Here is a 15533-nt window from a genome sequence, read left to right as displayed (position 1 = left end):
GGCAGACCCAGGTCCAGTGCAAAGTATGCAACTTAATAGCTCTGTCTAAATCTAGGGAACCCTTAATGCCACCCTCCAACCCCGAGTTTCCATTTCAGAAGACGGTGATGGACTTTTTCGATTTACGAGGGAAAAACTACCTAGTATATGCAGATAGATACACCGGATGGGTAGAAGTCACTCTGATGTCGTCTGGGAATGCCAAAACAACATGTGATGCCCTACAAAACTGGTTCTGTACATACAGTGTCCCAGAGGAACTGTCAACCGATGGTGGATCACTGTTTGATTCCAGTGAATATAACTGGTTCCTAGATAATTGGGGCATAAGGAAACGAACATCATCGGCATATTACCCCCAAAGCAACGGGAGAGCAGAATTGGTCGTTAAAACAGCTAAAAGGATCCTTATTGATAGCACGAACAGTTGCGGTCGACTATGCCATGACCGGGCAGCTAGGTCCCCACTAACTCATCGCAACAACTTGGTACAAGACCTACATATGTCTCCAGCGATAATGCTCTATGGTCACATGATAAAAGACCATTACCCAGTGCTTCAGGACCGATATCGAATCCATAAACGCTGGAGAGAAATCAGTCGTTATAGGGAAACAGCGATGGCAAAAAAACACTTACGGAATGAAAGCGAATACAACCTAAAATGTCACCCACTTCAGGAATTGAAAACAGGGAAAACGGTGCAAGTTCAAAACCAAGTTGGTCCACACCCACACCGATGGGCAAAGACGGGAAGCGTGGTAGAAACACTGGGTAACCGGCAGTATAATGTACGCATTGATGGGAGTAACTGGGTAACCCGTTGCAATTGTAGATTCTTCCAAAGAATAAACCCCGTGGTAGATACCCCTTTTCACTCGATACCTTAGAAGCCCCCAGGAATGTTGGATACCATAGACAACCTAACAGGGCCCTAAATACCGGGCGAATGGCCCACCATGAATACGGATCAACACTAGCCTGAAACATCTGACATTCTGCCAGAACAGATGGAGGTGGATGACACAGCATCCCCTGGGATGATGGAGGTTGAGGAAGACCAACAGAAGGATGACGCGCCCACCCAAGAACCTATCCCCAAAGACATGGGGCATTGGAGCACGTCGCACAACTATTCCAGAGCCTCAAAACACGAGTATCTTGTGGCCCCGGAAGGGGGAGGCCGTGTAGAGGTGAAATCGAACCCAAGACGCCCAGTTATAAGACTGGGGTGTTCTTGGCGTCACATCCCCATAGAAGTAGACTCGTCTGCTTGCATGAGAGGCGCGAGTGGGCTACGTCAACAAGACATTCACGGCAACGTGTCTGCTTTCAAATATATGTTGTCTTGTCAACACTTTACAACTCCAAGTTCGATCGTAGAGCTCTGATGTGAAAATGTTTCGCTTATCAAACCGGACTTTCTGATTTAGTTTAAAATAAATAAGCAAGATGAACATGAAAGAAAATATGTGAAACTGTGGAACACATTTTTAAAAGAATATTTTTTACAGATTTATTTTTAACTAATTCAGGAATTCTGGATTACATTTGACATCCGGTACGGTCGCACTTAGAGTCGCCTATGCTTCTGAATCGCCATCAACTATTATAAAAAAAAAAGGGTACTTCTACACTTTATCGCCGAAACTGGAGACGACATTTTATTTCACGCACCTGCTGTAAAAATCAAAGGGATAAATCAGTATTTTAAACTATGGCCGAAGTTAGAAATAAAAAAAAACAATCTATTTCCTCGTTTAAAAAAGGAAAAACAATAATAAATAAATAAAAAAAATCGGTGTCGCTTTTCGGTTGCATTTAAATTAATTTGTTGTTGACTCTTCAAAGTTGCTTTAATTAAAAAAAAAATGTTTAAAATTATTTATTTGTTCGAAATTATGAATATGTCATTTTCATTTTCTGTTTTTAATATATATATATATATATATATATATATATATATATATATATATATATATATATATATATACGTTTCATGAAAAACTTTTCCGTTTCCGTTAATTAAATCGAAACATTTCCAATTAAACAATTATGGATATATGTTCTCTTTCACTTTTTTTATTTACTTTTTTATAGTTTTTTTTCCTGAAGTTTAATGTTTTTGTTATTCATTTCAGCTTCGGCCAAAGTTTAAAATACTGATTTCTCCCTTGGATTTTTACGGCAGGTGCGTGAAATAAAATGGGGTCTCCAGTTTCGGCGATAAAGTGTAGAAGTACAGGTTTTTTTTTTGTTGTTTTTTTTTTTTGCTCCTACACTTTATTGCCGAAATTGGAGACGCCATTTTATTTCACGCACCTGCTGTCCAAATCCAGGGGAGAAATCATTATATTATAAACTATGGCCGAAGCATGAAATAAATAACAAAAAAATTCAACCGGAGAACGATTGCTTCTGGAAAGGGAAAGAATAAATTTACCTAAAATTAACAACCCACTTCCCCCTTAAAAAAGAAAAAAACAATCATTTAAATTAATTTGTTGTTGACCCTTCAAAGTTGCTTTAATTAAAAAAATATATATAAAATTATTTATTTGTTCGAAAAAATAAATAAATAAATAAATAAATAAACTATCATTGCAAAATTGTTTTATTAAAATTATATTTTCTTACGCAAACTTTTCAATAAATGTTTTTCCAATTATATTTTGATAAATTTTTATACAATAAATGTTTTGGTTTTCAAATAGCTCGCCCAGTTAAACCATGTTATCTCCAATTTCTGTTTTTTTTTTTTGTTGTTTTTTTTATATAATAAAACAAAAGTTCCATCAAAAACTTTAAATTAAATCGAAACATTTCCAATTAAACATTTACGGATATATGTTCTCTTTCACTTTATTATTTTTTTTTTTCATAGTTCTTTCCGGAAGTTTAATTTTTTGTTATTTATTTCATGCTTCGGCCCGGCATAGTTCCTATTTGCAATGCCTCCCCACGGGACAGAGTTAGACACCAGGGTCGTTTTTTACGTGGAGAAAAGGAACAAAAATAAAAATTGTCTCAGTCGTGAAGGATTTCTCCTCCACTGACAGAGAACAAGAAATTGAGGTAAATATCCAGATCCGCTAGTACAGAACACTGACCACTCTAATTTGTTTCTTTTTAGAGGTAATTGAGGTCGCTGACAACGAATCTGATAGTCAAACTTGGGGCAAATTTACCGTTTGCATGGTATTAACCCCGAACCCACGAACTACTTTCCACCATTTTGCAGCTTCCGTTTACGCTACGCGCACGCGCTGCAGCATGAACGACGGCTTGCTTCGCCTAGCAAACTGCCTTCTCACATGGCGTACCAATCAAAAATTACGGACTGACATCTTTTTAATGACTTACAGTTAAAGAAAAGTGTAGGGGACTAGGATATATAAATACCCCAATCCCGTTACAAAAGAATAATGAAACGAATGGGAATTGAAGGAAACAAAGACTCAAGTAATGGATAAGATAAACGTCGTTTATTTGCTGTTGAAAGAAATGAACATTTTAGTTATAACATGTCCGCGCGTATGTAACCAATGTCCGTTGCAGGACTGGTGTTGTAGCAAGAACAGGAAATGTGTTTTCATCTCAAGTTTGGGTCATTATTGTTTGTTCACGCGTGGGAATTGAAGTGAGTGTTGTAGTGGAAATGAGAATCCAGCGTGTAGGCAAGGAAGAGGATATTAGAGTTGTCATCAGTTAGTAGTCAGCTACGCGAAGATGTTCTTAGTGGCCAGTAGTAGATGGAGAGAGAAAGAGGGAGAATGTATACATACAGTCATTAGCTCGTGCCCCATACATAGTAGGAAGTGGGCGTGAGGTGCGCGTGTGCGCACGCCGAAACGGCGGCGGCTTGTTTGCCCAACCTCTCTAGTTGAGAGTTGGTCCTAAAAAGAGGATTAGAAACAACTTGTCTCCATGTTTTATACTCGCTTCTGGAGTGTCTTTTGCCCATGTGTATTTCCTTAGAAAGCGGAAGTGACGTCGTCCATGTGTGTGTTCGTGTTCGCGTGTGTGAGTCATGTGTATACGTAAGCGTGTGTGTATATATACGTGAATGTGAGTGTATGTACGCGCACGTGAATATGTGTACATGTGTGGACGTGGGCGCGTATGTTTGTGTGCGCGTATGTATATGACAGCTTGAAATATGAATGTGTGTTTTGTGTGAGACTTGAAAAAGGCTCGTACAAAAGTACAACAAATTGGGGGGCTTTTTTTTTGTCTCACATAGTTTTTAATGTGGTTTACAAAAACATAAGCACCAAACATCTTTATGTTTTACATTCTTTTTTTGCGGGGGGGGGGCGGATGTGATGTTGGGGCGCCCCAACATCACCCCCCCCCCCGCTCGCGCCCCCAATGTAAAATCTTCGGAAAATGTTAAATGATTTTCTAATTGGTAAATCTCGGTGCGTTACTTTTTGAAAATTCTGTTCCAGGTAATAAAAAAAAAACAGATAAATTACCCCCCCCCTACTCCAACTTGGAGTGCTTTCCTTTTCTTGTTTTATTTCTTTTTCAGCTAATTTTAAATTTTCCACCCAAAAAGTGCTATAATGTATTTTTGAAAATTAGAAAATTCTATGTCCTGGAAAAAAAAAAAAAAAAAAATCCCCTCCCCCAACGTAGTTTGCTTGGTGAAGCCGTCGTTTATGCTCCAGCGTGCATGCGCGTAGCGTAAACGGAAGCTGCAAAATGGTGGAAAGTAGTTCGTGGGTTCAGGGGTAAATACCATGCAAACGGCAAATTTGCCCCAAGTTTGACTATCTGATTCGTTGTCAGCGACCTCAATTACCTTAAAAAAAAAAATTAGAGTGGTCGGTGTTCTGTAGTAGCGGATCTGGATATTTACCGAAATTGAAGTGCAGCAATCTGAAGAACAGATACTACACTTTGATCTTGTCCCGAAGCTTAATATAATGATTTCTCCCCTAAATTTGGACAGCAGGTGCGTGAAATAAAATGGCTTCTCGAATTTCGGCAATTAAGAAGCACCGAAAAAGAAAAAAAAAAAACAAAAAAAAACGACCGTTTGGCGTTTCGTAATAGTGCATTTAGCTCGCCTTTATTTTCTCCGAACCTGTTTGCACGTCGCCATCTTAAATCCACCCGGCAAACGCGTCTCATTATAACTAAAATTAATTAATTAATTAATTAATAACTGTTCTTTTGTTGAAACCAATTTATCAAAGGTACGTAATACTTGAATTTAATTGTTTTTATTTTATTTTTTTGTTTTCCCCCTACAATGACACGTTTGAACCTTTAAGATTTCTTGTATTTGATTTTATATAGAAATTAATCAACGTCCCAAATTTGCATGTAGACGAATTATTTCTACTTTTAACTAGTACAATACACATGAAATAAAAATTGAAATGGCTTAAGATATCTCAATAATATCATACATAAAAAGAGTTTAATGAACTAAGAAAGAATCTTTGAAACATTTTTTAAATCCGATTAAAATTAAGGAAGTTATGATTTTTTTTGTGCCTTGCAGTCTCGCACGTTTGCTTATTTTTCCGGTAATTTAGCAGAGAAACCAACAAACAACTATACGAATATATATATATATATATATATATATATATATATATATATATATATATATATATATATATATATATATACACACAAGAAATAAATGTTACCGTAGCCAATAAAGAAGCAAGCCTCGTTTTGACTTCAAGGTTTACAGGTGCTTTGAGGTTTTTTTGTATTTTTTTTTTTTTACGAGAGTACTCAGCATAGTATAAACACTCCAACCTCCTCATGTTAAGAAAAGCCCCAACCTTGAAAGCCATTCTTAACATGGGGAGGTTGAGGCGGTTTATTGTATGCTGGGTACTCTCATAAAAAATACCCTCCCCCAAAATTCAAAACGAAGCATGCTTTTTCCAAAGATGTCGCAATTATTTATATATATTTTTTTCAAATCCGCTTGAAAAAACTGAATTCATTTAGGTTAAATAAAGAGCAATAAAAACTACGTGAAAAGCAAAACAAATGAACCAGGAATTGATATAAAGTTAACTTTTATTCACTACGATAACATTTAATTCTTGTATATTTTTTTTTTTTCATATAGTTTTTTGTTGGCTTCTCTGCTAAATACCCATTTTAGCCTATCATATGCTTTTCGTCACATTTTTTGCACCACTCTTTCAGTAAAAATGTTATATCTTTGTTAAAGAAACAAGATTAAGCAATGAAATTTACGATTTATGTGTGTTTTTGTGCAAGGTATCAGAATATGCCACTGAAAATCTCCAGAAATTAATGGTTTACAAATAATCATGCACATAAATATGCTGTAATTCCTTAAAACTGGCATTTATGCATTTAAAGAAAAAAGTTATTGAACTCAAAATTAAATTGTAATGCATTTTATTTACAAGCAGCTGAAATTTTAATCTTGAAGGTGTTTGTTTATTAATAAATAGATTGTTTAATAATAAATATATTGTTTAATAATAAATGTATCGTTTGTTTTGACAAGCTTCTGGGTTTGACCTTTACTCCTGATCTGAAATGGAACACGTACATCAAGTCTGTTGCCAAGGTCGCTGGAAAGATGGTGGGATCCTTCTACCGCTCCAGAAAATATCTCACTACTGATGCAATTCTCTATTTATATAAAAGCCAAGTACGTCCAAGGATGGAATACTGTTGCCATATCTGGGCAGGAGCTGCTAAAAACAGCCTATCCTGCCTTGACAAAGTACAAAATAGACTTTGTGGCTTAGTGGGGGATGCCCTTTTCTCTACCCTGCAACCTCTCTCCCACAGAAGAGACGTTGCAAGCCTATCCTTGTTTTATCGTTATTTCCATGGCAGGTGCTCATCTGAACTCCAATCTCTGGTCCCCCCTCGCCAATCTTTCACGAAAAACACCCGTCTAGCTGAATCCACTGTGAAAAATTTCCCCCACTCTATATCTGTGCCTAAATCAAAACGTGGATTCCATGAACAAAGCTTCTTTCTTAGAACTGCATGCCTGTGGAACTCTGTTCTGTCTGCCTGCTTCCCACTGGACTACAACTTGGATGTGTTCAAGTCCAACGTTAACAAATTCCTAATGAACCGCTCCCTTAAGTAAACACTTCATCAAATCTCCACACTAACATAATGTACTTGCAATAACCCTTATCCCTGAGTGGCTTCCTTGATAAGTGGTGATCACTGTAAAAAAAAAAATTAAAATAAAATAATAAATATATCGTTTAATAATAAATATATCGTTTAATAATAAATATATCGTTTATTAATAAATATATCGTTTAATAATAAATATATCGTTTATTAATAAATATATCGTTTAATAATAAATATATCGTTTATTAATAAATATATCGTTTAATAATAAATATATCGTTTATTAATAAATATATCGTTTAATAATAAATATATCGTTTATTAATAAATATATCGTTTAATAATAAATATATCGTTTATTAATAAATATATCGTTTATTAATAAATATATCGTTTAATAATAAATATATTGCAATATTCCTTTGTAGATAACCACCGTCCATTAAATTCCCCCATTTTACCACTTCTCCAAAATATAACTACCTTTTTAGGCAATTACGTGTGAACACCTTGAAAAAAATGAAAAAGAAAAATTATTTTTCATTTATGTAACACTAGCCAGAGTGCTTGGCATTGCTAGTGTGGGTTGAGCAAAAAAAAAAAAAAAGTGGTAGTAGGCAGACAGGCAGGCTTGAACCCGTACTGGGAAGGAGGAAAAGAAAGTGAAAAAAAAACAAAACATGACGCATTAGTTGTTGCACCCATTGCCAAAACGGAAGTGACGTAGATTTAAATTAAGGCTAGTCAATCAAAAAGAGGCAATAACTTTTGAAAATATCAGCGAAAAAAGTGACCCCTCCCCATAAAAAAAGTGGCCAAGTGAGGGTGAAAGAATTAATGTTTTTTGCCAATTTTTCAATATTTGTTGTCTGAAGGGTCGAGCTTTAAAATGATACTGATCTCGTGACAATCCGTCGCCTCTGTTGAAAGTTTTAGGCAGGCATACAAACATACATACATACACACTAATGGACAGGTGAGATTTATATAATAGATGATTCCTTTTTTCAGCCATTTTAGCGTTTTGGGACAGTTGACCATTTTTGTATAGGAAATAAATTATGTGTACTTTAAAGGAGGTCTTTGTGCAGTTATGAGAGGATGGGATGCTTGCCACTCTGACTTTGGGTTAATGGTAGGGCGAAGGGAAATTATGTGTGAACATCCTGAAGACTTGATAGAAACAAAACAAATACAATTTTTAAATTTAGAGTGGTGTTAGTTTCACATAAATTTTAATGTAAAATATGATATCATTTTTAGGCCATTCTAGCGTTTTAGGATAGGTAAGCAATTTATTTTTTTTCATGTGACATGAATCCGGTGCATTTTTTAAGGGGGAATCACTTTTGTTTTCTAGACTCTTATGTGCAGCTTACAGAGGAATTTTATTTGGTGGGGAGTGTTTCACTCAGACTTAGTGTTATTGTTAGGGTTAAAGATGATTTTAGGAAGAGGCTTGCTACTCATACCTAGGATTAGCCATGGGATTAAAGAGTTTTTTTTTATTATAAAGAGGGTGTTTGACACTCATCATTTTCAGCAACGGACCTGAATGAGAATCACCTTTCTATAATGTATTACATGTCCACTAAATAATAATCTACTAAAAAAATTGCAAAAAAAGAAAAGTTCTTTTAAGAGGTGAAGCTGTTTATTCCGAAAGCAGTTCTTAACATGGGGAGGTTGTGGGTGTTTATTCCGAAAGCCATTCTTAACATGGAGAGGTTGTGGGTGTTTATTCCGAAAGCCATTCTTAACATGGAGAGGTTGTGGGTGTTTATTCCGAAAGGCATTCTTAACATGGAGAGGTTGTGGGTGTTTATTCCGAAAGCAGTTCTTAACATGGGGAGGTTGTGGGTGTTTATTCCGAAAGCCATTCTTAACATGGAGAGGTTGTGGGTGTTTATTCCGAAAGCCATTCTTAACATGGAGAGGTTGTGGGTGTTTATTCCGAAAGGCATTCTTAACATGGAGAGGTTGTGGGTGTTTATTCCGAAAGCCATTCTTAACATGGAGAGGTTGTGGGTGTTTATTCCGAAAGCCATTCTTAACATGGAGAGGTTGTGGGTGTTTATTCCGAAAGCAGTTCTTAACATGGGGAGGTTGTGGGTGTTTATTCCGAAAGCCATTCTTAACATGGAGAGGTTGTGGGTGTTTATTCCGAAAGCCATTCTTAACATGGAGAGGTTGTGGGTGTTTATTCCGAAAGGCATTCTTAACATGGAGAGGTTGTGGGTGTTTATTCCGAAAGCCATTCTTAACATGGAGAGGTTGTGGGTGTTTATTCCGAAAGCCATTCTTAACATGGAGAGGTTGTGGGTGTTTATTCCGAAAGCAGTTCTTAACATGGGGAGGTTGTGGGTGTTTATTCCGAAAGCCATTCTTAACATGGAGAGGTTGTGGGTGTTTATTCCGAAAGCCATTCTTAACATGGAGAGGTTGTGGGTGTTTATTCCGAAAGGCATTCTTAACATGGAGAGGTTGTGGGTGTTTATTCCGAAAGCCATTCTTAACATGGAGAGGTTGTGGGTGTTTATTCCGAAAGCAGTTCTTAACATGGGGAGGTTGTGGGTGTTTATTCCGAAAGCCATTCTTAACATGGAGAGGTTGTGGGTGTTTATTCCGAAAGGCATTCTTAACATGGAGAGGTTGTGGGTGTTTATTCCGAAAGCAGTTCTTAACATGGGGAGGTTGTGGGTGTTTATTCCGAAAGCCATTCTTAACATGGAGAGGTTGTGGGTGTTTATTCCGAAAGCCATTCTTAACATGGAGAGGTTGTGGGTGTTTATTCCGAAAGGCATTCTTAACATGGAGAGGTTGTGGGTGTTTATTCCGAAAGCCATTCTTAACATGGAGAGGTTGTGGGTGTTTATTCCGAAAGCCATTCTTAACATGGAGAGGTTGTGGGTGTTTATTCCGAAAGCAGTTCTTAACATGGGGAGGTTGTGGGTGTTTATTCCGAAAGCCATTCTTAACATGGAGAGGTTGTGGGTGTTTATTCCGAAAGCCATTCTTAACATGGAGAGGTTGTGGGTGTTTATTCCGAAAGGCATTCTTAACATGGAGAGGTTGTGGGTGTTTATTCCGAAAGCCATTCTTAACATGGAGAGGTTGTGGGTGTTTATTCCGAAAGCCATTCTTAACATGGAGAGGTTGTGGGTGTTTATTCCGAAAGCAGTTCTTAACATGGGGAGGTTGTGGGTGTTTATTCCGAAAGCCATTCTTAACATGGAGAGGTTGTGGGTGTTTATTCCGAAAGCCATTCTTAACATGGAGAGGTTGTGGGTGTTTATTCCGAAAGGCATTCTTAACATGGAGAGGTTGTGGGTGTTTATTCCGAAAGGCATTCTTAACATGGAGAGGTTGTGGGTGTTTATTCCGAAAGCAGTTCTTAACATGGGGAGGTTGTGGGTGTTTATTCCGAAAGCCATTCTTAACATGGAGAGGTTGTGGGTGTTTATTCCGAAAGGCATTCTTAACATGGAGAGGTTGTGGGTGTTTATTCCGAAAGCAGTTCTTAACATGGGGAGGTTGTGGGTGTTTATTCCGAAAGCCATTCTTAACATGGAGAGGTTGTGGGTGTTTATTCCGAAAGGCATTCTTAACATGGAGAGGTTGTGGGTGTTTATTCCGAAAGCCATTCTTAACATGGAGAGGTTGTGGGTGTTTATTCCGAAAGCAGTTCTTAACATAGAGAGGTTGTGGGTGTTTATTCCGAAAGGCATTCTTAACATGGAGAGGTTGTGGGTGTTTATTCCGAAAGCCATTCTTAACATGGAGAGGTTGTGGGTGTTTATTCCGAAAGCCATTCTTAACATGGAGAGGTTGTGGGTGTTTATTCCGAAAGCAGTTCTTAACATGGAGAGGTTGTGGGTGTTTATTCCGAAAGCCATTCTTAACATGGAGAGGTTGTGGGTGTTTATTCCGAAAGCCATTCTTAACATGGAGAGGTTGTGGGTGTTTATTCCGAAAGCAGTTCTTAACATGGAGAGGTTGTGGGTGTTTATTCCGAAAGGCATTCTTAACATGGAGAGGTTGTGGGTGTTTATTCCGAAAGCCATTCTTAACATGGAGAGGTTGTGGGTGTTTATTCCGAAAGCCATTCTTAACATGGAGAGGTTGTGGGTGTTTATTCCGAAAGCCATTCTTAACATGGAGAGGTTGTGGGTGTTTATTCCGAAAGCCATTCTTAACATGGAGAGGTTGTGGGTGTTTATTCCGAAAGCAGTTCTTAACATGGAGAGGTTGTGGGTGTTTATTCCGAAAGCCATTCTTAACATGGAGAGGTTGTGGGTGTTTATTCCGAAAACAGTTCTTAACATGGAGAGGTTGTGGGTGTTTATTCCGAAAGCCATTCTTAACATGGAGAGGTTGTGGGTGTTTATTCCGAAAGCCATTCTTAACATGGAGAGGTTGTGGGTGTTTATTCCGAAAGCCATTCTTAACATGGAGAGGTTGTGGGTGTTTATTCCGAAAGCAGTCCTTAACATGGGGAGGTTGTGGGTGTTTATTCCGAAAGGCATTCTTAACATGGAGAGGTTGTGGGTGTTTATTCCGAAAGGCATTCTTAACATGGAGAGGTTGTGGGTGTTTATTCCGAAAGGCATTCTTAACATGGAGAGGTTGTGGGTGTTTATTCCGAAAGGCATTCTTAACATGGAGAGGTTGTGGGTGTTTATTCCGAAAGCAGTTCTTAACATGGGGAGGTTGTGGGTGTTTATTCCGAAAGCCATTCTTAACATGGAGAGGTTGTGGGTGTTTATTCCGAAAGCAGTTCTTAACATGGAGAGGTTGTGGGTGTTTATTCCGAAAGCAGTTCTTAACATGGAGAGGTTGTGGGTGTTTATTCCGAAAGCCATTCTTAACATGGAGAGGTTGTGGGTGTTTATTCCGAAAGCCATTCTTAACATGGAGAGGTTGTGGGTGTTTATTCCGAAAGCAGTTCTTAACATGGAGAGGTTGTGGGTGTTTATTCCGAAAGCAGTTCTTAACATGGGGAGGTTGTGGGTGTTTATTCCGAAAGCCATTCTTAACATGGAGAGGTTGTGGGTGTTTATTCCGAAAGCCATTCTTAACATGGAGAGGTTGTGGGTGTTTATTCCGAAAGCAGTTCTTAACATGGAGAGGTTGTGGGTGTTTATTCCGAAAGCAGTTCTTAACATGGAGAGGTTGTGGGTGTTTATTCCGAAAGCCATTCTGAACATGGAGAGGTTGTGGGTGTTTATTCCGAAAGCCATTCTTAACATGGAGAGGTTGTGGGTGTTTATTCCGAAAGCCATTCTTAACATGGAGAGGTTGTGGGTGTTTATTCCGAAAGCCATTCTTAACATGGAGAGGTTGTGGGTGTTTATTCCGAAAGCCATTCTTAACATGGAGAGGTTGTGGGTGTTTATTCCGAAAGCCATTCTTAACATGGAGAGGTTGTGGGTGTTTATTCCGAAAGCCATTCTTAACATGGAGAGGTTGTGGGTGTTTATTCCGAAAGCCATTCTTAACATGGAGAGGTTGTGGGTGTTTATTCCGAAAGCAGTTCTTAACATGGAGAGGTTGTGGGTGTTTATTCCGAAAGCCATTCTTAACATGGAGAGGTTGTGGGTGTTTATTCCGAAAGTAGTTCTTAACATGGGGAGGTTGTGGGTGTTTATTCCGAAAGGCATTCTTAACATGGAGAGGTTGTGGGTGTTTATTCCGAAAGCCATTCTTAACATGGAGAGGCTGTGGGTGTTTATTCCGAAAGGCATTCTTAACATGGAGAGGTTGTGGGTGTTTATTCCGAAAGCAGTTCTTAACATGGGGAGGTTGTGGGTGTTTATTCCGAAAGGCATTCTTAACATGGAGAGGTTGTGGGTGTTTATTCCGAAAGCCATTCTTAACATGGAGAGGTTGTGGGTGTTTATTCCGAAAGCAGTTCTTAACATGGAGAGGTTGTGGGTGTTTATTCCGAAAGCCATTCTTAACATGGAGAGGTTGTGGGTGTTTATTCCGAAAGCCATTCTTAACATGGAGAGGTTGTGGGTGTTTATTCCGAAAGCAGTTCTTAACATGGAGAGGTTGTGGGTGTTTATTCCGAAAGCAGTTCTTAACATGGGGAGGTTGTGGGTGTTTATTCCGAAAGCCATTCTTAACATGGAGAGGTTGTGGGTGTTTATTCCGAAAGCCATTCTGAACATGGAGAGGTTGTGGGTGTTTATTCCGAAAGCCATTCTTAACATGGAGAGGTTGTGGGTGTTTATTCCGAAAGCAGTTCTTAACATGGAGAGGTTGTGGGTGTTTATTCCGAAAGCCATTCTTAACATGGAGAGGTTGTGGGTGTTTATTCCGAAAGCCATTCTTAACATGGAGAGGTTGTGGGTGTTTATTCCGAAAGCAGTTCTTAACATGGAGAGGTTGTGGGTGTTTATTCCGAAAGCCATTCTTAACATGGAGAGGTTGTGGGTGTTTATTCCGAAAGCCATTCTTAACATGGAGAGGTTGTGGGTGTTTATTCCGAAAGCCATTCTTAACATGGAGAGGTTGTGGGTGTTTATTCCGAAAGCCATTCTTAACATGGAGAGGTTGTGGGTGTTTATTCCGAAAGCCATTCTTAACATGGAGAGGTTGTGGGTGTTTATTCCGAAAGCCATTCTTAACATGGAGAGGTTGTGGGTGTTTATTCCGAAAGCCATTCTTAACATGGAGAGGTTGTGGGTGTTTATTCCGAAAGCAGTTCTTAACATGGAGAGGTTGTGGGTGTTTATTCCGAAAGCCATTCTTAACATGGAGAGGTTGTGGGTGTTTATTCCGAAAGCAGTTCTTAACATGGGGAGGTTGTGGGTGTTTATTCCGAAAGGCATTCTTAACATGGAGAGGTTGTGGGTGTTTATTCCGAAAGCCATTCTTAACATGGAGAGGTTGTGGGTGTTTATTCCGAAAGCCATTCTTAACATGGAGAGGTTGTGGGTGTTTATTCCGAAAGCCATTCTTAACATGGAGAGGTTGTGGGTGTTTATTCCGAAAGCAGTTCTTAACATGGAGAGGTTGTGGGTGTTTATTCCGAAAGCCATTCTTAACATGGAGAGGTTGTGGGTGTTTATTCCGAAAGCAGTTCTTAACATGGGGAGGTTGTGGGTGTTTATTCCGAAAGGCATTCTTAACATGGAGAGGTTGTGGGTGTTTATTCCGAAAGCCATTCTTAACATGGAGAGGTTGTGGGTGTTTATTCCGAAAGCCATTCTTAACATGGAGAGGTTGTGGGTGTTTATTCCGAAAGCCATTCTTAACATGGAGAGGTTGTGGGTGTTTATTCCGAAAGCAGTTCTTAACATGGAGAGGTTGTGGGTGTTTATTCCGAAAGCCATTCTTAACATGGAGAGGTTGTGGGTGTTTATTCCGAAAGCAGTTCTTAACATGGGGAGGTTGTGGGTGTTTATTCCGAAAGGCATTCTTAACATGGAGAGGTTGTGGGTGTTTATTCCGAAAGCCATTCTTAACATGGAGAGGTTGTGGGTGTTTATTCCGAAAGCAGTTCTTAACATGGGGAGGTTGTGGGTGTTTATTCCGAAAGCCATTCTTAACATGGAGAGGTTGTGGGTGTTTATTCCGAAAGCCATTCTTAACATGGAGAGGTTGTGGGTGTTTATTCCGAAAGCCATTCTTAACATGGAGAGGTTGTGGGTGTTTATTCCGAAAGCCATACTTAACATGGAGAGGTTGTGGGTGTTTATTCTGAAAGCAGTTCTTAACATGGGGAGGTTGTGGGTGTTTATTCCGAAAGCCATTCTTAACATGGAGAGGTTGTGGGTGTTTATTCCGAAAGCCATTCTTAACATGGGGAGGTTGTGGGTGTTTATTCCGAAAGGCATTCTTAACATGGAGAGGTTGTGGGTGTTTATTCCGAAAGCCATTCTTAACATGGAGAGGTTGTGGGTGTTTATTCCGAAAGCAGTTCTTAACATGGAGAGGTTGTGGGTGTTTATTCCGAAAGCCATTCTTAACATGGAGAGGTTGTGGGTGTTTATTCCGAAAGCAGTTCTTAACATGGAGAGGTTGTGGGTGTTTATTCCGAAAGCAGTTCTTAACATGGGGAGGTTGTGGGTGTTTATTCCGAAAGCCATTCTTAACATGGAGAGGTTGTGGGTGTTTATTCCGAAAGCAGTTCTTAACATGGGGAGGTTGTGGGTGTTTATTCCGAAAGGCATTCTTAACATGGAGAGGTTGTGGGTGTTTATTCCGAAAGCCATTCTTAACATGGAGAGGTTGTGGGTGTTTATTCCGAAAGCAGTTCTTAACATGGGGAGGTTGTGGGTGTTTATTCCGAAAGCCATTCTTAACATGGAGAGGTTGTGGGTGTTTATTCCGAAAGCCATTCTTAACATGGAGAGGTTGTGGGTGTTTATTCCGAAAGCCATTCTTAACATGGAGAGGTTGTGGGTGTTTATTCC

General features: G+C 38.9%; 1 protein-coding gene and 1 long non-coding RNA gene across 5 annotated transcripts in view; both read left to right on the top strand.

Moving 5' to 3' along the window:
- The first annotated feature begins 65 nt into the window (after positions 1-65).
- LOC145270140 (uncharacterized) lies at positions 66-890 on the top strand. Its single transcript, XM_080125750.1, has one exon. It carries the CDS (start codon positions 66-68, stop codon positions 888-890), a length of 825 nt encoding a protein of 274 aa, XP_079981876.1.
- A 4164-nt stretch (positions 891-5054) lies between these two features.
- The window catches only part of LOC145270667 (uncharacterized), a 62778-nt gene continuing 52299 nt past the window's right edge, over positions 5055-15533 (top strand). For all 4 annotated transcript variants that reach the window (XR_013865497.1, XR_013865498.1, XR_013865499.1 and 1 more), the window contains exon 1: positions 5055-5204. This is a non-coding gene — a long non-coding RNA (uncharacterized LOC145270667). The remainder of the gene's footprint in view (positions 5205-15533) is intronic.

This window comes from Euprymna scolopes, chromosome 46 (genome assembly GCF_053919585.1).
Source record: "Euprymna scolopes isolate OS-2025 chromosome 46, ASM5391958v1, whole genome shotgun sequence".
NCBI classification, from domain to species: Eukaryota; Metazoa; Mollusca; class Cephalopoda; order Sepiida; family Sepiolidae; genus Euprymna; species Euprymna scolopes.
This window is presented reverse-complemented; position numbering and strand designations above follow the sequence as displayed.